Genomic DNA, 22,106 nt, shown 5'->3' with positions numbered 1-22,106 from the left:
ATGCAAGGTTCGTGGGACATGACTACATATCCGATTGTTGACGATTATTCACGTATTTGGCATAGCACATAGAGTTTGTAGCACAAAGCCCCGTACGCCATCACTGTGAGTTTCAGTCACTGACAATATGTTCAACATCGGCCAATTTATTGACTGTTCGGCTGATTGCATGCACCGCGACTTACGCGGATGCGTAAATAAACGACCGTTCGGCAGATCAATCAAAACTGATTGATTAGTCGGTCGGTTGATTGATTGATTGATTGATTGATTGATTGATTGATTGATTGATTATTGTGCCTCGCTTCCACCGCAATATGAGTCAGATGCGAAACACTACAGCCCGTAGGACAGTGTGAACGCATGTTTAACTCTCGTATTCAGTCGCATGGCCCCATTTCGTTAAAATATATCCTAAGCCAAGAATATGGAGCACTAAATACGTTTACGGCACTCTACACACGCTAGTTCTACCCTCTACTATCTTTTGCTCCTATGGAATAACCATTCTTCATCCCCCCAGCACATAAATACCTTATTTCTAAATGATCTATAGCTGCAGCGACCAGCATCTGGACAAAAACTAAAGGGCCCTTGTTTGGATTCGCCCCGGGGCGGTCGAATACACTTAGACGTTCACCTAAGTCCAGGGTAATTCTGGGAATTCGGCAATCAAGCGTGCACAGCGTGTAGAGTACGCGCACACAGCGTATTGACTCTTTTCGCGGCGTTCCTGTGGGCGCTGCCATGTTTGATCACGTGGTGACGCGCCCATTGCTTGCCTCAGCTGCCTCCGTGTTGACAATGGGTGTACATACATGACGCTCGGTGCGGCTCAGGAAACCTGTCTTTCGGAAGATATCGTAGACGCTGACTGGGTGGTCGACACATAGCTTTGGCCACAGCTTCAGAAGCGCTTTCGAAGCTCATTAAGCTTTGTCCAAACGGTGCGAGCAGCGTATACGGTGCTTGTTCTAAAAACGAGGCTAAATGTGTATTCCAAGCCTATCAAAGCTTTCCGCTTAGGAATTGAATCAGAATCAGTGTGTTTTGCTCTTCGGTATTTATTTGTCAAATACTTAGAAGAAGAAGCTTGTCACGTTTCTGACTGAAGTTCGTCGGTGCGGTCACTATCTGATTATTTTCTGCCTAATCTCTCTCGGGTGTGCTCAGTTGCAATAGATTTGTTCTTGCTGCACGCAATGCTTGAAATGTAGCTGTTCTGTTTTTTGTAATAGCTTGTAGGCAAATTTGTAGTATCGCAAGTCACTCGCTCACTCCTGTGGAGATTCACGAAACATTCAGCTTCGACCATTCATGTGCTGTGGGTGTAGTCGCTGTTACCCGTGCTTTGGCGCATTGAAGTGTGCGCCCATTCACATATTCTTAACACGTTGGCGATACAGTGTACGTAAGTTTGCGTGCAAGTTGGAGTAGATGTGTGTAGATAACGTGCGCGAAACTTTCTATGCCAAGAAGCGGCGCTACTCCCTTTGTCATTGTTTAACGAGTGGTACTCACTCTTGGCGACGTTCCGAGGTTGAAGTCTTTGGAGGTTAACGATACAACGCTGACATGAGTTTTTGTGAAAAGTGAATTGTTTTTATCCACCAGGAAAGACGTACATTAAGACAGCTGATCGCACGGAAACAGGGAAGAAGCGGTAATGGTTTCATATTCGTGCGCTTTCGCTGAGGCAACGTATGGCGCGGCGCCGAAAGTGCCATCTCGTTTCTCGAGAACAAACTGCTCTGCGAAAAGGGTCAATACACAGCAAGAAAAGATTGGGAAAATGTTCGGGAGTTTACAACTAGTTTAATAATGGTTGCGTTAATTTCAATCATTTCATATGAAGAAGACTTTTTTTAATAGTAGGACAAGGACACGGATGGAGTTCTGAATGAATACGAATTGCATAAAAACTGAATGCGCTCGTGCGTGCTACGTGCGTGTGCGCCCTACATGACATCGTGATCCATCGCAGCGCGACTAAAAATGCTGGCAGAACAATTAATTTCACTGTGCGCGGCACGACAAAGCACACCTATATAGGGCTGTCAAACACTGCAAATGATATACTGGCACGGCTCGCGGCTCGCCGAGTTCTCACCGACAGGGAAAAGAAAAGAAAAAAGAAAAGAAAGAAAAATGTGCCCTGCGAGATACATGTACGATTGCACGAACAGCACATTTGGACAAGCTTCTTCGGTGCCAACCACCATGACACTTTCTTCCTTTATTTTGTTCTTTCTTTGTTCTTCCTTTCTTCTTCCGGGCGTCAAGCCGGCGGCGTCCGTGGCATATCGCCCGGCGTCACGCGATCCAGGTGTCGGCTGACGTTGTTCGGTGGTACCCGGAGTGACGCAAGTTAGTCAAAATGCTGTATATACTTAATGTTAGCGAAGCGCCATTTGCTTAAGCCGCGTTCATCTCCAGTTATCTCCGAACAACTTAAACTGAATCCAGACTTGACGTGACGTCTGAAAACGCAACGTTCTCACACCCTGGAAATGACGTCATTCTGTGGTAAAGGGTCTTCCGCTATTTTCCTCGGGCAAAGTCAGAGAGCACGCAGGGTTTTGCACGAACACATATACGGCAACGAAACAAGCTCCTCAAGGTAATAACAAAGGTGTAATGAATTACAAGCAAATGTGACGAGATTAGGAAATGTTGGAGATCGCTGGAAAAGGCTTTCTTCGTGACAGTTGTCATGAAAAACCAGGGCGATATGATAATAATGAGGTCAGCAATGCAGTAATGTTCTGGACGTGATATATCCGTTTCTACAAACGTTAGTACGAGTATATAGTCCTATATAAAAGCCGTCGTTTAGTATCTTGAGCCACACTGCTGCAGTTTGAAGAGTGAAAAGCTGAGCTATTATAGCTGGTTCTAGTGAGACTAAACGTTAAAATTTAAATTAAATTCCTGAAGTTTTTCATGCAAACACCACGATCTGAGCGCGGTACGTGAGTGCCCTGGAGAATGACTTTGCGCCCTCCAGAAACTTGCGCATGAATGTATGCCATAGCCCGCGCGCACCGCCTTGGAGAACACCGCTCAGACGAAACCTCGTCTCGAGCACAAGTTACACTGCCTGCCACCAGTAAAACGGCCCAGAGCGATACGTGCACGGTAGCAAAAGTGTCTCAGCTTCATGATATAATTAATGAAGTTGTATAGGAGACACTGCACGAACGTTTTTGTTCGGCGGCAACGCGTCACGGAGCGGTCGGTATCGCCAAGGCACGTGTCCTTACAAAACTCGCTATAGGAATTATGTTGCGTTTCTGTAGAGTTTTGTTGCTCTCAGTAGAGTTTCTGTTGAGGTGCCATTGAATGCCACGTGTAATTTTTGTAAGGGACAGAAGCATTGCAAACAGCGGAGCCGGCGTAATAGAGCCGGTGCAGTATACAAGAACATGAGTCGAGGATAAGGCAGAGAGTACCGAAGTACGTATACATGGTGTAGGGCTTAAGGGAATTAGGCGTTCGCTATTCTCGGGTATAGCGAACGAATTGCATCGGATATTGTAAAGCGTTCGTGAAGATTTGGGTAAATTTCGGGCAGGGGCATTCCGAGGACCTTCCAAAGAGTGTGATAACTCCCACAATTTAAACCAACTTAAACTGTTTAGAGCCTTTAAGGGTGCAAACCTGGCTATAGCTCACACCCTATACACCCGTAAAGGGTGTAAGGGTCTCACTAACAAAGCATGCAACCCTGTTGCAGTGTGACTGAGAAAGCTAGACTATCCGATCGTTATATTAGTATACACCATTGTGTACTTTGACAGACCATATGAACGGAAAATGCTTATGGGGAACGGTGTGTCGTCTAAGGGGAGACATTGAGCATATCAAGCTGCAGACCGCAGCCCTGTAAACAATTCCAAGATTATTCTGGAGAAATATGAAAGGAAATTAATTGAATTAGTGTTCTTGGTGCCTTTTGTATGAGAGGCAAATGTGCGGCTGTCCGAGCATTACTGAAAGGTGTTGTACAACGTGCCTGCAAAGGCGTCGTTCCAAATGCATATATTTGAAGCTAAAAACGAGCATTCCGTTCCTTTCTCTCTCTCTCGGACAAAGCCCGAGCCGCAGGAGATACATCCGCTTCGCTTCCCCACCGTCTTTCCATATGACAACGTGAACTCGCAAAATGTCGTTGAGAAATATACAATCGCTGTTTTACTCAAGTGCTTTACGTGCGTTAAGCGCAACACACGTGCGGTCCCAGCAGAACTAAGAAATCCCCATAGAAGGACAAATTGATCAAGTAACATATATACTGCGCTCCGTCTCAGCAATTATCTGCAATGCTACCGAAACTCGACCAACCGCTCACCCAGTTAAAGGAGGGAAAACGCTAGGGAGTAAGCTGCTGTTTCACTGTCGCACGTGGTCTTCCTACAAGTGCTGTGGAACATTACTTTTTATTTATTTATTTATTTATTTATTTATTTATTTATTTATTATTTATTTATTTATTTATTTATTTATTTATTTATTTATTTATCCAGTAAGCATGGCATGGCCTATATAAGTCCCTCGAGAACGATTTGACATAGCACCAGGAAGCGACGCGCCCCTATTATGACGTCGTTCTCAAACAGACATGACGCTGCGTTGTCGCTGCTAAATTACACAAATGTCTCGTTCTCCCGCTTCGAGTAGTGAGTATAGTGCAATTAATAGTCCCTCTGTGATTGACGCGACGAGAAAACGAATATTCCGCATGAACATAGCTACACATGGCGCTTCCGAGGTCCCCCCTTGGCATTCCCGCTACACCAAACCCGACTTGCCGATCCAGCGAATACAGACAAGGCCAGAACATCCGTCATAGTTTTGGCCATAAATATAGGCAAAAGAAACTAATTAAAGACACGTTGCCGGCCCAGGGCAGACGACTTTCAACATGCCAGTCATGCCTACGGATGCTAATTTATGCGTCGATTACCGAAAGTTCGGTAATCGTGTACGGATATCGTGCATATATGAGAGGCCCTCTGGGCTGCGCACAGCATTCGTTACTCCTCATACCATATGCACTTGCCTGTTTGTAAACAAACAGGGTCGGTACAAGCTGGTCGTCTGTACTTTTTTGCTTGTACCAACGTTGTTTATTTACAAACAGGCAAGTGCATGGTATGAGGAGTAACGAATGCTGTGCGCGGCACAGAGGGCCTCTCATACGTTGGCGCTTATCTAATTCGTTGTTCGTGACCACTATAAACTTGGCCACGCCTTGCCTGCTGCGGAAAACTCCTGTTGAGTCTGTCAACTGCCTTTTTTTTTTATTATTATTTAACTGGCGCGAAATGGCCGACGGCGGCGCCGCATCTTAATTTGTGAAGTCAAGTTGTGCAGCTTTCTAGACTGTCCTACTTACGGTCCACGAACGCCGCCATCTTGGGCTATTATGAGAACAATTTCCCCAACTTTGTGCGCAGTGATGTCGAGTTAACATACCCATGAGACACCTAACATGCCTCTACAACCATGTCCATGCACATACATCGACCGTTTATTATAGTGCCACGCATTGTCTGTTACGGTTAGAAAACGACCACGTTAGCAGCTCATCATGGCGGTACTTCGGCGGTTACGTAAAATACAGGATGTCCACATGAAACCTCTCTGATTTCAAAATGAAAAAAAAAAAAAACTATGTTACATAGCAAGCTGCGGTTTATGGCGTCATGTAAACCAACTCAAAAAGTTTTTTCATAATTTTTTTTCTACACCATTCCTCTTGTTTTGTTTCAGGTGCTGAATAAATACCAAAAATGACAACACCTCAAGAGAGAGCCCAATGTGTGGTGTGGTATGCGGAAGACCTTTTAAGGGTTACGATATATGAGCCCATGTAGAAGCGTTTTTTTTTTTTTTTTTAATTTTTGAGATGATTAAAATGATGCCGCAAACTGCAGATGTCAATGTATCATAGCTCTATTTGTTTTTATTACCATTTTTATTTTGAAATCAGGGAGGGTTCATGAGGACACCCTGTTGTATTGTCCTAGTCAGCATCCACTATATACGGGGTTGCTTAGGAAGTGAAATGAGCAACGCCCTGAGTGAGCTGCGCGAAGGTTCGCCCCGTAGCTCAATCGGCACGTGATCGTCGGGACTGCGGTGAATGCCAATGGTGGATGACAGGCTGCATTCGCCGTGGCGGCCACGTTTCGACGGATGGTCGCATCGGAAAAGCGCCCTCGCAAACATCCGCGCGCGTAGCAGATATCTGAGCCTGTGGAATGTAAAATGTACCGGCTTTCTTATAGTTACAGCGTAAACGGCGGAAGGAACGCAACATTTCCGCTGAGTCATTCGTTGTTACAAGTTTTTTTGGTAAACTTTATTTTTTACCGACCAGTTCAAGCAGCCAGTCACGGCCCTTCATATAGCACGGCTATAGGATGCCGCGCTATAACACTAAAACAAGCAAATGGGCAGAAAGTTATCGTATTTTAAAGGTGCGCCGGCGATTTCAGGAACCGAAACACAGGGCTAATTAAGTTAAATTTACACGCCGAGTTCTCGCGCCAGCTATCGCATTACTTCAGAACTGCACACTCACGTTCACTGACGCTCGGTGCATTAACGCTCAGAGATGGAAATGACGGGTACAGACAACATTATTCACACTGTGATGTTAGAGAGCGCGACGCATCACTTAAGCTTAGCAAGCAAGCCGGGATGGTGTAGTAACGGCGTTTCTTACGAGAAGTATGTTGCCGCCTCTCGTCCATGTGAACACTGCAAACAGATAGACAAGCCTAACCAGTCTGTCGTTTTGTCAAGTGCACTAGTCGTTCTTTCGTGCATTCCTTTACATAGTGTCATCGGAGCACGTAGCGGTAACCAACGTTAGTACAGTAAACGTTGGCATAACGTAAGCAACTGCCACCACATTCGTTTCCTCACATACACACCTAAAAAATAATTTAAAAAAAAAAAAGCGGGTTCGTACGCTCGAACACCAGCGCGTCTCAGCACTGGGGTAGACAGAAGAAACAGACGGCCTTTTCTTGTTTTCCAGAAGTAGCTGCTGCTCTTGCTTGGAGTCTTGCTTCTCGTGCCTCGTAGGCGGTATAGTCGATCCGCTCCTGCCGTGAACGCGAAGGACGCCTTGCGACTGGGAACGCGCGCGCACGCGTTTCCGAGACGAGATGAGCGAGGGAGGAAACAATAAGGACAACCCCTTTCTTTCTCTTTTTTTTTTTTTTTTTTTTTCAGAGCCGCCAGCGCGCGACGACGGAGCACACAGATGTTTGTTTCGTCGGAGAATGAAAATGGGGGTCTTTGTATGCGAAAAGGGAAGCGATATGGCGCAACGGCGTATGCAAACGTGCTGACCGGTTACTAAAACGAATATCACGCCTCTCTCGGCGGGCAGCCCTCGGTGGGAGGCCAGTCAGGCTGGAATTCACTCAGGCTGACCACTCAGCCAACTCGGCCATTAAAGAGAGTTTCACATTTGCAGGCCTACAGAGCGATACCTAGCGCGAAGAGTCCTGGCCCGCAGCGCAATGTGAAGTGCTGTTCTGCCTTTAATTAATCAGCATCATCGCGTGCTTGTCCCAAGGTCATGCACAATCGATTCGCTCGTACATAGTTAAAAGGATAGAATCATCAGCGCAAGACAATTATATTCGCACACATTCATGTGCGTAACGCATGTGAACTTACTAAACAAACTCTCCGGCCGCTTCAAATATCCTCCTTGAGCAAAGTGTACAGTTATACCCACCTCGAGCGCCAAGAAACTGGCAAGCGAACCCGGTTCAGAAAGCGTTTAGTTTCAGCAGTTTCCTCGACACAGCAGTGCGACCAGCGCGGACAATTACAATTTCACATCTCGTAACGGTTAGTTATGTCGCGAAACAGGGGGGCACACACAACTGCCGGGACCCCCTTAAGAGTGCAACGCGGTCGTGGAAGAGCGCGCGCCGCGATCGAACCTGATCTAACGCAGCCTGACGCCATAGCCGCCGAGGCAGGAGCCCGCTCTCCGGAGGCGTGCCTGCCTGCACTGCTGGAACGCCGTTTTGCCACGTGCGGAACACGAAGCCGGCCTGGACGTTTGAATGAGCGAAAGTACACTTGGTTTGCTTTGCTAGACGTATATCGTATGTAAGACTATTTCGAGCGACGTGTTCATTCCGAGTGCAACCAGTAGACATTTCCACAGTATTTTCGTGCGTCTTTTTTTTTTTTTTTTTTTTTTTAGGCAGGGGGGGGGGGGGGGGGGGACAAGATAGAGAGAGCGAACACCCTTTAGAAGGAGGCACAGGCAGGCCCCTTTAAGAGAACAGGGTCATCGCATCAGAGCCGCAGGTAAACGGAGAGTCACACTGGGTAGCCCACTCTCCGTATTTATAGCGGCGCCGGAAATGTAATTCTCCGCGGATAGTGCGCGTGTCGCCGGTGCTAAGCGAAAAACATTCTCACGGAATCTGCAATGACTGGCAGCACAGCTACTCACATGCAGCGAAGAACTCGAAGCAGAAGAGCTCTGGATATCAGGTTATACTGGAACCAGCCGGGCGCGCGCATTGGAGGAACCGAAAGGAAAGGCACGCTTATAATAGTGGCCGGCTACCTTTGCTTAGCTAAGCGTGACTTGTCGGAATAGAAGTCCGGTACCAGCAGATCCGACCGCTATACACGGCACGGTGTGTAGGTAACGTAAAAATATGCCGACACACTCGAGCCAAGGCAAAAAAATGCAACAGCTAGCGCGCTCCCCTTGCCGGTCGAGCGCTGCCGGCGAAGCAGGCGAGCGGCGCGACGCGAAACCATGGCGAAGCGCGGCGGACGACGTCGGTTTAGCCGTGAAACGCGTCGAGGATGCTTGACCAGCCAGTAGGCGAGAAAACTGTCGACACTTACCCGCTTTTTTGCTTGTCGTCCCGATGTATTCCCAAATTTTCCAGTATTGATCACACTATAAATAGATTCAACCAGTGCACACAAACGTCGCCCCTCTCCCAAAAAAGCTTCTGCACACCGCTGAATGATCTCTTGCGACTAGTCATGTGACCTTGCGGTCCCTCCGTTCCCCTCCCGTCATTTGTTGCCGCTGCAGGGCCGCCGCATGCGTCACGGCGGAGCGCCGAGCGGATGCGCGGTACGAGTGCTGCCGCCTGTCGCGGAGCGCCCGAACCACGCATGGGGCGAATATTTTCTGCGAAAACGAGGACTCCCGTGCCAACCACTGCAATGTCGCCGCCGTTTGGCTGAACGAGGTGGGAAAACACTTGGGGCTCCTGCCACCAGATGTGCGTCGGAACGAGGCTGCTGGCTGATCACACTTACGGGAATGTATAACTGGACCCTCCAGCCTGACAAGGAACTTCCAGGGCCAGAACTAAAAACTGTTTTACGTAATTCATTTTGAAGCATACACTATAATAAACGAAAGTCGAGTACTGCCATGACGTGTGACAGGCCTGACGGCAATATTTATGCGCCGCATAAAAAAAAGAAAAGAAAAAAAAAAGCCTGCTGGCTGACTAGGTTTGCCTGACACCAAATACAGGTGGGGACAATCTAAAATGCAGGCCCCGTCCACAAAACAGAACTGTATCTGCCTTTTGTGCTTCCAGTCGACGAAACATTGTTCCCGAGAGATGCCGACTGAAAGAAACATTAAGTTTGTATTAAATGAAGTTGGTCGCCGCCATGACATCAAGGAAATGAGGGAAAACAATTGGCTGGCGCAGCTATGCAACTTCTTTTGTGTAGGACCCCGCCCACTGAATTCTTCGGTTGTCACATACATAATGTCTCTCTTGTTTAGAGCACCAGTGATACAATGTTTTACTTCATGAAGTACAGCTTGCACCTTAAGCATGCACACATGATTTTGATAAAGCGTAGGATTACTAAAATGTTATGCAGCTTGACATTTTATACTAAAAAACAATACCCAGAAAATAGTGATATCAATATCAAACAAATCACACGAGATGAGTAAAACATCAGAGTATAGCAATAAATCAAATAGTGTATTGTACAATGTGTACATTTTCACAATGGTAAAAACTGCCAGAGAAAACGCAACAATGTGTGTTAATGCAATAAATCCCAAATATGTTGTGCGAAACAGAGCAACACAAATTTACAACCAGCAACAATATGGGTCCTGTGATGGCTTAACCAAGGGAATTGATAAGCGAAGCAATTTCTTCTAATTTCACTGCAAGAGTATTAATTGCAGGTGTCAGTTCATCAAGAATTTCAGATGTATAGTTGACTTTGTAGTTCTCAACAATTGACAGCGTACCTTTCACTGTGATTCTAGCAGATGATAAGAGCTGGTGCTTGCGAGCTCTGTCATTTAAACTGTTTTGTCGCAGAAATGTAAATGTCCAAAAGGTCCTTCGAACGTATTAGATGCTCCCTGCAAGCTGCCACTTCCTTCTCCCAATTTGACTTTTGATTATGACAGCGAAATGATTTCTGAAAGAATTGTAGCATTCGCTCTGTGTCTTCCACAGTTGTACTTGAATCTTCACTTGAGAGCTGGTAGAGAGACCCGTACGAGTGCCAAATGTCAGCATCGTTAGTGACACCAGATGTCACTCTGCCAAACAGCGCGAGCAGCTTCGACTTAAGGTGAGTTCCAGGCTTGCCATAGATGTCAGGAATTCCTTCAGCTACAACCTTAACCAAGAGTCTCGCCACCTTGCCATCAGAATGCTTTCCCTTAATGTCAATCAGTCTGTGCCAAGAAGTTATGCACTCCTCAAAAGCTCCAACATCCATGCACACAAGTAGGTAGTTTTCCCACACTCTCCAATTGTCATAACTGCACTTAAGTGCTTCCTGCAGAACTTTCCAGGCTTTTTGCTTGTCTCCCATGTGGATATAAGCACTGGCCATATTGTTCCATGCTTCAAAGCTTTCAGGGTCCAAATTCACAACACGTTTATATGCCTTCACAGACAGAGCATAGTTCTCAACCTGCATGGCAGAGTAACCAAGGGCAAACCAAACGTTCATCTGTATTCCATTAAGTTCTGATGACTTTTCAAGATACGGAATGGCCTCTTGAAACTCCTTCTTGTTATAATAGAACAAGCCAAGTGAGCGCTGAGCTCTTGCACTGGTATGACCTGATATCTCCCAGGCCTTCGTGTAGTGCTCAGGGTCCTGCGTTGCGTCACCCAGCAAACAGTACAGGTGCGCGGATTCTTCTTCTTCGAGCAGCTTCCTCACAACATTTTCTGCTCTGTCACGGCGTCCTATCTTGGTGTAACAGTTTATAACATCTTCCCAAAGCTCGTATTTGATGAAAACGTCGAGGGCACTCTTTGTAGCGCCCAGTGCGAAGAAGAGGTTGCCCAGCTCCTTTTCAACTTCCCAGATGGACGGCATAGCTACAGAGAAGAAGAGCTCTTGCCTGGCACTAGCACTAGGTTCAGGGGATTTAACAGCGTCGACGAGGCACTGCAGTTGAGTCATAGATCGCTCGACTCGCCGGCTACTTTTACGTTCCAGTCTGCATCGCTGAAAGAGTGCACTGAACTGCACCGACCAAGAGCAAGGCACTGAAAGCACTCGCTCAATGTATGCCATGACTTCTTCATCTCTAAGAGCATCTGGTGCACTGATGCTCTTGCTCAGGATGCACACGGCTAGAAGCAAACAACCCTCCTCGGGCGTTAGGCTAACATCTGCAGCTGTACTGGCACTAAACTTTATCTCATTCATGACGGTGTCATCTTTAAGCGGCGCATTCTTAGGGAAATAATTCGCCCTTTTTAACGACGAAGTAGCGACGTCGCCGTTTTCTTTGTGCCGCACTTCAAGCAGCAACTGGGGGAGCTCATTTTCCTGGTGGTAAGTCCTCTTTCCAAGTGCTCCAGTCAGCTGAAACTCGACATTTGAAACACTTTTCGCCGCGTCCAAGTACGAACGACTATTTCGCACTTCGAAGTAATGCACGTAGGACAGCGCTGCTTCGGTGCAATACACCATTCTTAGCTTTCTCTGCTCGTCGCCTTCATCGGGGGAAGGTAGATTCTTTTCAACCTTGGCGATTCGGTCGCAAATTTCGTTGTACAGTTCTTGGGATCGGTCAAGCATAACTAACTGATGTACGTACGCACACCTCCACGCCCACCAGTCAGCGGACCAACAGCTGTGAAGCATTTCATTACAGCGCACAAGCAAGGCCTCGGCAATGATAAGGAAAGGGGCTTGTTCTATCAGGTGGTATGGCGGCTCTCCGCATATTTCGAGAGCTTTCAGACACGCGCGCTGGCACTCGTCGGATTCCGAGTTGGGGAAAATGTCATTAACAACTTCTACAGCTGGTCCCGTCCAGTTGCACTGGACAAAGAGCTTCAAAGCAGCTACACCGACAAGGAGCACAGTCAATTGCCGAGTGCGGCGACCGCCGTCCACGTAGTTGTTGCATTTCTCAAGTATTTCACATAAACAACTAGAGTAAGATGACACGCGCAGTAATCTCTTTGTCCGATCGTCTGTGAACACACTCACGTAGTCGCCACGGACAATGCAGTCTACGAGGAATCGCAAGAAATCAAACTCGTCTTGGTCAGAAACACCACACGCGTCTTCAAGCACGTTGGAAAATTCTCGCCCAAGAACGACAGTCCGCTCTATCTCTTCGAGAAGTTCCATAGCAGCAGATTTACTCATGACGTAGTAAACACCACCAAAGTATCAATAACACAACGTGTAAACTAGAACGTTAGTATTTTTAAGTGTGCAGACAACGTCAAGCGCTTGAGCACATGGACTCGCATGTCGCTCGCGCACAGAACACAAGTCGGTCGGAAGATTGGCTAAAGCTGGCTGCGTTCCTTTATCACAATAAATATTTTTAAACACAGAGCTCTACTATTTATAAAATTACATCTTTTTTACAATGTGAATAGGTGAGATCCAAATTGCACTCTTAGCAACAACTTATGGCAAAAAAAATAATCTCGGAGGCTATGCTTTTGTTTACCGCATTTACCAAAAACTCATATCAACGCAACACTTTAAAAGTTGCATTTATCTGTGTTTTTTTTTTTTGAACAACATAAAAAAATTCTGTGCCGCTGATTTTTTTTATCAATCTCTGCAGCAAAATTATTTTATTAGCCGGATTGTTCAGATTTGGGGCCTTTTTGCGCGGCGTCTGCGCACAATGTTGCAGTTGTGCAGTGAAAAAAACATTACAGTGGCCGCATGCAGCTCATGGCATGCACGCGTCAGGTGCGTTGAGAACTGCCGCGGTGAAACTAACATGTATCATGTGTACGAATCCTGAAGTGTAAGTTACGGCAAAACAATACTTCTGTGTGTTTAGCCGCATGGTACTCTCGCGCATGTTCGCGAGGGCTCAACTGCCAGGACAACATGGACTGGACTTGCGAATCATAAGCGCGTTTGGATCAGTCGCCTTGCTCGATTGGTAAGCGTCACTCCACGTGTTCCTGGCTACCTGCAGTGGTACTGCGTATATCTGACGTGCTAGCGTGATGGCACCTGTCAACGGAAAAGCCGAGAAGCGAATCGGTTTGAGTTCTAAGAAGATGAAGCGCATGGAATCCAAGAAGAGGAAGATTGAAGCTTTTTTGGAGTTGTGCGAGGACAAGTCATCGGTCAGCCCGGAATCGGCCCCTGCAACCAAGAAGCGTCAAAACTTAGACAAAACTTGGGCGCACGAAAAAACGTCTGTTTCGGAGAGAAAAACATCGGAGCTACCAGACGCTGCCAAGGCAATCAGCGAAGAATTGGTGCAGCTTCGAGCCCGGAAGCGACCCTTTCCTAGTGCGTGGAAAGAAATGCCCAAGTTTTTTCTGACCGATGATGGCTCCGAAGCTGCTTGGTCGTGGCCTGAAACCGATGCCAGTACCGACAACGACGATTCCGAGGACGTCGTGGAGGACAAGGCCGTTCTTTACCTTCAAGATATCCAGGCCCTGCTCCTTGTGGCCCTGATGGGCCCGAAGACCCCACTCTTGACGCGTTGGTGCCGGTACCTACGAAACGACAAAACCAGCCACATTGTCGTAATCACTGTGAGCGGACTGTCAGCGAAGGACCTTAGTGCGAGTGCTGAACAGTTCCCGAAGCTCAGGAACATATTTCCCGACGGCGGTGTCCGTGTCGTTCCCTCTGCGCGTTACAGCGCCACAACCGAATCTGAACTTACGCAAGTGCCAATCAGTCTCAACAGCGGCATGAAACTGCGGTGCTTCTTTGGCTCACTGGAGGCGGCCGAGGCTGCTGGCGCGGTCTTCAGGTGCTACGGCGCGTTTGTGCCCATCAAGCAGCCTGGCGATAAAGAAACCAGTGGGAAAAACGAAGAACCGGAGCCGTCCGACAAACCAAGCGCTCCAAAGAGCAGTGATGTCACGGATGCTGATCCGCTAGTACAGAGCCAGACGGTACCGGAGCCGTCCGACAAACCAAGCGCTCCAAAGAGCAGTGATGTCACGGATGCTGATCCGCCAGTACAGAGCCAGACGGTGGCAGTGCAAAACAAAAGTGCCAACGAGAATGGCAGAAATACAAAGACGCAGCTGCCTGACAGTCAGTGGCCTGAAAAGCTTCTGGCAGAAGATGCACCAACTGAAGATGAGGACATCGGCGCTTTTGAGGTGCCCCGCACATTTTTTTTGTTGAGCCCAGTACAAATGCTGACGGAAGGTTATCCACTGATCAGAGCAAACAACACACGAGACTACGTCTATACAAAGTCAAGCTACACACCAGTAAATCATAAGTAAGTATAGCTAGGTTGTGGGCTGCAGTTCTGTTAAGCTGCACACAAACTTGTGCAGTCATACAGAATGCCAGTGTGGAACTGGAAGCTTATGCATTGCTGCCATATTGTTGTTGCTGTATTGGTTCTGGCGTATGTGTAAGTCCCTGATGTTTTTCTTTGTGTGTGCCTGTGTCTAGCACCAGAACTTCTGTGTAAATATAGGAACTCTTGCTTTCATTTGTATAATTTCAAGCACCCATCGAATGAAGGCATTCTTACTAAACTACAAAAGCATTCACTTCTCAGCTGTTGCAAGCCAGCAGTGTAAGGTAACTGATACTCACACAGTTTAAGACATCAAAAGAAAAATGACTTAAAGCGTAATATTAACTATGCTGTTCTTTCAGCAGAAGCAGTGAAGGAAGTAACCTGTGATAGACTATGTGACTGTATGACCATGTATGGCAGCAACTATGCAATATGTGGTGCAGTGTGCATGCATGCCTTGTGAGGTGCTGTGCTTCCCATCAATAAGAACTTGCATGTGTGCTCTAGATGGTTCTAATCAAATAAGCAGAAGTGCAAAGCTCTACATTTTTTGAAGTGCGACACCACAGCAAGAAGAATGTGGAGATATCAGATTATTTGAAATCAAAGTACAATACATCAGGTAATCATTAAATTGGCTGTGATATAGATGTTTAAAGAGTGACACAGACGGGGGGCTGAACATAATTAGAACAAATTATAAATGCTAATGATACCATTTTTTGGTCCCGTGAAAACTACAGGCATCCATGGTTTGAATTACATTAAGTGAAATTACATTAAGCTTCTAAACTTTTATACCACAAGCATTTCCCCATGTTGCTAGCTGCAAATGGGCTGATCTATATTTCGCTTGCCACCGCTTCCACAAAGTATGCTGCTAGTAGCAGTCCTTGGCAGATTTAATGGCAACTATGACTGAAAACGCTGAGTTCTGTATCTGTTCTTTACCTCCTTTGGCTGCCCCGGTGACAAATCAGCATAATGAACGTGCACAGAATTTTGGTAGAGTGTGGACTGTCAGCAGGGCTGTACCAAGGAATTTTCGAGAGACGTTTTGTTGGGACAACGTGGCCATTTAACGTGGCAATTTCAAAAAATTTCATTTGCTTACTTTCACGTATGAATCAGCCACATTGCTGACATATGATAGTACAAACATATAATGAATATATTGATGTGTACATACAATATAATGACATATATGGAATTGCACTGCGCAATATATTGCCATGGCAATAATTTCAGGAGTGTCAGGACCCCCTAACCCTCCCCCTGTTTACGAGCCTGACGGTGTGGATAAATTAATTTGGAAAAGAAATGTTTTTTTTTTTTTTTTTTTTTTTTTTTTTTTTACAGCAGGTGCTTTGGAACTGCAGATGAGGGGGGAGGCAGTGGGGGCACTCCAGCCTTGGAGGTTGACCCCACTCTCAACAAAAGGAGCGCCTGGCTTTCGCAGTAACAAATAAAAGTATGCACGGCAAAATGAGCCCCAGCTCCTGCACACACACACACATGCACACACACACTCAAAATAGATTGCCATAGCGTCTGAGCTGTTGAAAAGGTTCACCTACACCAAAGTCTGCCTTTAATACACAATACCCCCCCCCCCCCCCCCTGGACATAATACAGTGGAACCTCGTTGATATGATTCTGCTTAATACGTTTTTCGAGATATGTTTGCTTTTTCTTTTCCCAATAATACGATTTAGTTGGATGATACAAATTTCGGATATGCGTTTTATTTTCCCGTGAAAATCGTATCAACGAGATTCCACTGTAATCTACATCTGTGCTGTACCTGCTGCTCTAGCAATGCCACTGGGTGTGTTTGGCTATATGTGAATCTAGAACTGCAGTTTCCCATCTTTCTCTTTGCAGCTCCCGCTTGTTCGGATTAGATTGTGAGATGTGCTTGACAACAGCCAGGGTCAACGAGCTCACCCGTGTGACCATGGTGGATGAAGATGAAAACGTGCTACTTGACGAACTGGTCAAACCTCGAAACCGCATAATTGACTACCTCACACAGTTCAGTGGCATAACAAAAGAAATGCTGGACCCAGTTTGGACACGTATTGAAGATGTCCAAAAAGCAATATCCGATCTCCTGCCCAGTGATGCCATTCTCGTGGGACAGTCGCTGAACTTTGACTTGCACGCTTTACATTTGATACATCCATATGTGATTGACTCCAGTGTCATCTTCAATATCTCAGGAAACCGGCGAATCAAGACAAAGCTCAAGACACTGACAAGCACTTTTCTTGGTGAAGAAATTCAAACGGGCACCGACGGCCACTGTTCCGCAGAGGACGCCACTGCAAGTCTTCGCCTTGTCAAGCATAGGCTCAAACAGGGCCTCTTTTATGGAGATGCCGTTCTTAAAGAAATGCAAAACAAAATCATGGACAGGGCATTTGAAATATATGATCGTAAGACGCGGTTCAACGTTTATGTCTACGATGAGGATGAAATGGGATTTGGAAGTACTGGCAAGAAAGAGGAAGAATACGAGCCTATTGGAGTTTACGTTTATGACGAAGCAGAGATGGAGTCCACCACAGTAACCAAGCCACAAAAATCTCGGAGCAAGCAAAAAGAATTAACGGCGTGGGCCAAATGTCGGAATCAGCTCCAGACTGATTTCCGTGGCGCTGTAAGCAACCTGTTTTACTACCTTAATAAAAGGGAGAACCGGAGGTTGGTTCACCTTGTTGGCACCAAGAAAGTCCTTAGCAACTACCCAAAGTTTGTGCTCAACACCACTCCACACACTGAAGTGAGTGGCAACATAGAAGTCGCACGAAGCGTGCGGTCTCTTATGGAAACAAACCAGATTGTCATGGCTGGGCTTCAAGCACAGGACAGTGATGGACAAGTCACCGAGGAAAAGGCAGCAGAAGTGGACAAGCTTTTAAGAAAGATCTATCGCAGTTGCCGGAAGGCATGTCTGTTTGTTGTATTCCTAGAAGGCAGAGTGGACGTGGACACCCAAGTGACTCAACACGGACTGTGTTTTGTGAAGGTCAAAGAAGCTGAAAAGAGACCTGTGAAAGAAGACTGTATGTAATGTCGAGGATTGATGGACCTCCCAAGGAGTGATGTGTTGGTGACGTTAAGAAATTTTGCTTGAAATGCTATTATTGATTGTCAGGTTAATAAACATGTTCAAAATGGTTAAAGAAAGCTGAATGTGTGCATGTGTCAGTGGCTTAAGGGACACTAAAGAGGAACACTAAGTCAGTTAGTACTGACAAAATGTCCTTTCAAAACTCGTTTCAATAATTGTTGGGTAATAGGTGAATTATTAAAGAAGAAAATTAAGTTTAAAGTTCAATTTTATTAAATTTTGCATAGAAACCTCAGTGCCAGTATGTCAGCATGATGTCGTGGATATCAGTTTTTTTTTTTTTTTTCGTATGTGTCTCAGTAAAAGCTTGTGAAACTTGCCAAGCTTGGTCGTTGGCTCTTTTGGGATACAGTGTAGCCCATCTTTACCAATAAAAAATTAACAAAGCCTGAGCAAGAAGAAGACCGAAAGCGGATGCGTTTCACGTCGGCTCCGTAAACTTCGAATGCTTGCCGGCGGTTTTTCGACTATAACGAGAAAATTCACATCTCAGGAGAAGCAGGAAGATCCAAGGATCACCTGGACACCTAATAAACCAGGTGGGCCATTTCCAGCAATCATTGCAAACAGTTTGCCACGCCGACTGGGAAGCCTAGGCCTAGCGATAGCATCCCCGTCGCGATGTATCACCAGCCGCAATGGCTGATGTGCTGAGCCTAACGCCTCTAAACATGCCAAACATGGACGTTGTACGTGTAGAAGGCGAAGATATTCAACCAGAAGAGTTGGACCAAGGCCATTGGTTCGAAATTAAAAGAAATCATCGAAGACTCACTGTTAACGTGGACCGGCCACATAGTGATAAAACACCACTTCAGCGAGCTAACGAAACCTCATGGAACAAGAAAAAGGGCAATCGGCAGATCCGACAATTAATCGTCGCAAGCCGCATGCCTCACTTACCAGTAGACGACTATAGGATCATTATTAGACCAAGAGGGGGACTCAACGTGACTGAACACGGTACAGACCGCATCTACCACAGCGTACGACGTGCTACAAATGTTGAACGTACAGCGGATGAAGAAGATAATCTTTGCCTCAACCAGAAGCAGAACATTATAGTCCTCGGCACACCATCAAAAGAAAGAGCCAAAAAGTATGTCGCGATAACCAGTCTGAGCATTGGGAGCAAGGAATATGAAGCCTGTGCTTATCGCGCAGCACCGGAGAACACCTCGAAAGGAGTCATCCGAGGTATCTCTGCCGATGAAAGCCCGGAAAACATCGTTAGGAAGCTGGTCACTCCACGTAACCCAAGCGTCCTCTACGCCAAACGTATGGGCAATACAAACAACGTAATCGTCATTTTTGATGGATATTACGTCCCTAGCTATGTGAAATACGGAGCTGCGCTTGTTCGATGCGCACTTTACAAGAAACAATTTGACATCTGCTACGAATGCGGAAGACTTCGACACCGAGCGGACATATGCCCCAATCCTACTGACAAAATTTGCCGGAGTTGCGGCACCAAGAATCCAAAGCAAGACCACGAATGCAAAGCAGAATGCCAACTATGTGGAAATGACCACCCGACCGCGGATAAACGATGCCAAGAAAGGTACCGGATCCCATACCTCGTCAAAACACGAAGATGGAAACGTGCCCGGAGAGAGGAACAAGTGGAATACGAGAACTACGTCGACAACCAAAGAAGCCCAAGTACAGCCACCAGGAACAGATCGGGTTCCCTCCCAAGAACCAGAAGCAAATCTCAGTCCGGCAACCGATCAAGGTCAAGGTCCAGACCCCGCAGTGGCAACCCCACCAAGTCACCCCAGGCCATTGGCAACAGCAAGGGCACTATCGGCAACCACACCACCGGACCCCCATCACAGGTGAGCTGGGTTGACGTGGCTTCCGGGGCGCGCGCGGAGGCAGAGGCTGCACTTAACACTAGAAATAGAGCGTTAGAAAAAGAACTAGCACAGATGAAACAAATGATGCTAGAACATCATCAGCGGATTGTCGCTCTAGAAGAAGAAAACGGTAGACTGCGGAAAGAGAACATTAGTCTTAAAAACGGGCAAGGTGTCACACTAGATAGTATTGAGGAAAAAGAGGCAGATATGGAGGAAGAGGCTAACGTGCCAGCCAAACGCAAAGCCACAGATGATAACAAGACGATCGCAGTTAAAAAGACCAAATCCGTTAAACCTCTTGAGAAAAGACAGGATGAACTCGAAAGCAAAATTGACATTCTAGAAAGCAAGCTAGATATCATAAGTACGCAGTTTACAGATCTGGGCACACAAATTACCCAGCAAGTTACACAGGCTATTACGACGCAAATACAACAACAATTTAACACAATTAATACAAAATTTGCTGACATTGAATCTCGTATGAAGACGTGGGGACCGCAAACCAGTGGAGGTGACCCCATCAAAACAACCAGTAAGCCATATAATAAACCCTCGACACCTACGGTGGAGGGAACCGGAAAACTAACTGCCACCATGGATCGACACGATCATTATACTATCTGGCAATAGAATTGTCAAGGATACAGTAGAAAAAGATCCAACTTACATCAACACCTAATTAATAAGGAACATCCTGATGTCATAATGCTACAGGAGCCACACTGTAAGGCCAAATTATCAGGGTACAGATAATTCTGTAGTGCCGATGGGGAGACGAGAGCTGTCACCACTCTAGTCAAACGTAGGTATACGGTCGTTCAGTATGATACAGGCATTGCGGATGTAGACAATATATTAATCGAATTAATACCTGCTAGAAAAAACAATCAAAGCCTATTTGTCCTTAATGTTTATAGTAACCCAAGAAACCGACTTCCCAATTTCTGATCACTTCTCCGCAAGACCCTCACTATCGCAAAAGGCAGAGCCTTAGTGATTGGAGGGGATTTCAACGCACAACATACGGCATGGGGATACAAATTTGAAAACCCCAAAGGTAGACACCTATGGCTAGACGCACAACAAGAGGGCCTTACCCTCATCACAGACCCGTCGACTCCTACGAGGAGAGGGTCTAGTGTTAGTGTGGATACTACGCCAGATCTCACCTTTACAAAGAACATTAGGGCACCCAACAGGATCTCGGCAGCGATCATAATATCCTCAAAATCACTGTTAAAGCAGGGCCAAGCAAAACCAAGGGCAAACAACTGAAAATTGTAGACTGGAACAAACTCAGACAAATTCGCGAGAAAAAGGATAATACTATCACCGACATCGCGGACTGGAGCACGCAGCTGAAGCAGGATGTTAACTCAGCCACACACATAATTCCCCAGGACGCGCAAATGGAACAGGTAGACAGTAAACTCCTACATATGTGGGAAGCTAAAGAAGGTCTCCTGAGGAGATGGAAAACTCAGAGACCCAACAGGACGCTCCGACGCAGGCTAGCCCGACTTAACAGAGATATAGAAGCATACGCACAACAGCTCTGTAACCAACAATGGGAAGCAACATGCACCAATATGGATAATCAGTTCTGATTATCCAGAGCGTGGAACTTCCTCAGGCACCTTTTGAATCCTGAGGAAAGTAAAGCTACGTACAGACAAAACATAAACAAAATCTTGCATGCTTATGACAAAACTGAAGAAGCTTTTATCGATGAGGTAGCCACAAGGTATTTATCTCGGGCTAAGCCAACAGCTCACCCAGATTACACAGGCACCAAAAACATACAATTAGACGAAGCGATTAGCGAAGCGAAATTGAGAGCAGCTCTACAAAAGCTAAATACTACATCTGCGCCAGGACTAGACGGAATAACTAACAAGACGATCCGAAATCTCGATGATGCCTCTCTAGAAAAACTTACCAAGTATATAAACGCATGCTGGCTATCCGGTACAATACCACTGCAATGGAAAACGGCCCAGATTATTCTAATACCTAAACCAGGCAAGCGGCTGCAGTTGGAGAACTTGAGACCCATTTCACTCATGTCCCGTGTGGGCAAACTCATGGAGCACGTTGTCCTAGCGAGACTGACCAACTATCTCGAGGATAACGACGTTCTCCCGCCTACAATGTTGGGCTTCCGGAGAAATTTGTCTACACAGGATGCAATGCTCCAACTTAAGCATCAAATTATAGATAACATCAGTCGGAACACCAAAGCTATCTTAGGACTGGACCTAAAGAAGGCGTTTGACAGTGTTACCCACGAAACAATATTAAACAGAAT

The 22,106-nt window shown here is 46.3% G+C and overlaps 3 protein-coding genes across 11 annotated transcripts in view; 1 reads left to right on the top strand and 2 right to left on the bottom strand.

Moving 5' to 3' along the window:
• Positions 1-9,061, bottom strand: part of LOC119460722 (plasma membrane calcium-transporting ATPase 2) — a 336,648-nt gene extending 327,587 nt beyond the window's left edge. For 5 of the 9 annotated variants that reach the window (XM_049673163.1, XM_049673164.1, XM_049673165.1 and 2 more), the window contains exon 1: positions 8,905-9,060. The gene's annotated coding sequence lies outside the window, so the exon portion shown is untranslated. Of the gene's footprint in view, positions 1-8,904 lie in introns of all 9 variants that reach the window. The other 4 variants (XM_049673162.1, XM_049673149.1, XM_049673159.1 and 1 more) reach the window with 1 other exon arrangement.
• A 1,154-nt stretch (positions 9,062-10,215) lies between these two features.
• Positions 10,216-12,808, bottom strand: LOC119460720 (tetratricopeptide repeat protein 27). Its single transcript, XM_037721784.2, has one exon. It carries the CDS (start codon positions 12,682-12,684, stop codon positions 10,351-10,353), a length of 2,334 nt encoding a protein of 777 aa, XP_037577712.1. The 5' UTR covers positions 12,685-12,808; the 3' UTR covers positions 10,216-10,350.
• Positions 12,809-13,189: 381 nt separating this feature from the next.
• On the top strand, positions 13,190-17,992 carry LOC119460719 (uncharacterized). Its single transcript, XM_037721783.2, has 2 exons — positions 13,190-14,764; positions 16,679-17,992. Exons 1-2 carry the CDS (start codon positions 13,515-13,517, stop codon positions 17,868-17,870), a joined length of 2,442 nt encoding a protein of 813 aa, XP_037577711.1. The 5' UTR covers positions 13,190-13,514; the 3' UTR covers positions 17,871-17,992.
• Positions 17,993-22,106: the final 4,114 nt, after the last annotated feature.

This window comes from Dermacentor silvarum, chromosome 8, assembly GCF_013339745.2.
Source record: "Dermacentor silvarum isolate Dsil-2018 chromosome 8, BIME_Dsil_1.4, whole genome shotgun sequence".
Lineage (NCBI taxonomy): Eukaryota > Metazoa > Arthropoda > Arachnida > Ixodida > Ixodidae > Dermacentor > Dermacentor silvarum.
Note: the sequence above shows the minus strand (reverse complement) of the source record. Positions and strands in the feature narration are given on the sequence as shown.

Bases quoted from the DNA above. Each gene is read 5' to 3' on its own strand.
- LOC119460720 (XM_037721784.2), bottom strand. From the start codon at position 12,684: ATGAGTAAATCTGCTGCTATGGAACTTCTCGAAGAGATAGAGCGGACT.
- LOC119460719 (XM_037721783.2), top strand. From the start codon at position 13,515: ATGGCACCTGTCAACGGAAAAGCCGAGAAGCGAATCGGTTTGAGTTCT. The intron at 14,765-16,678 runs GTAAGTATAGCT...TTCTCTTTGCAG, and splicing joins TACACACCAGTAAATCATAA to CTCCCGCTTGTTCGGATTAG.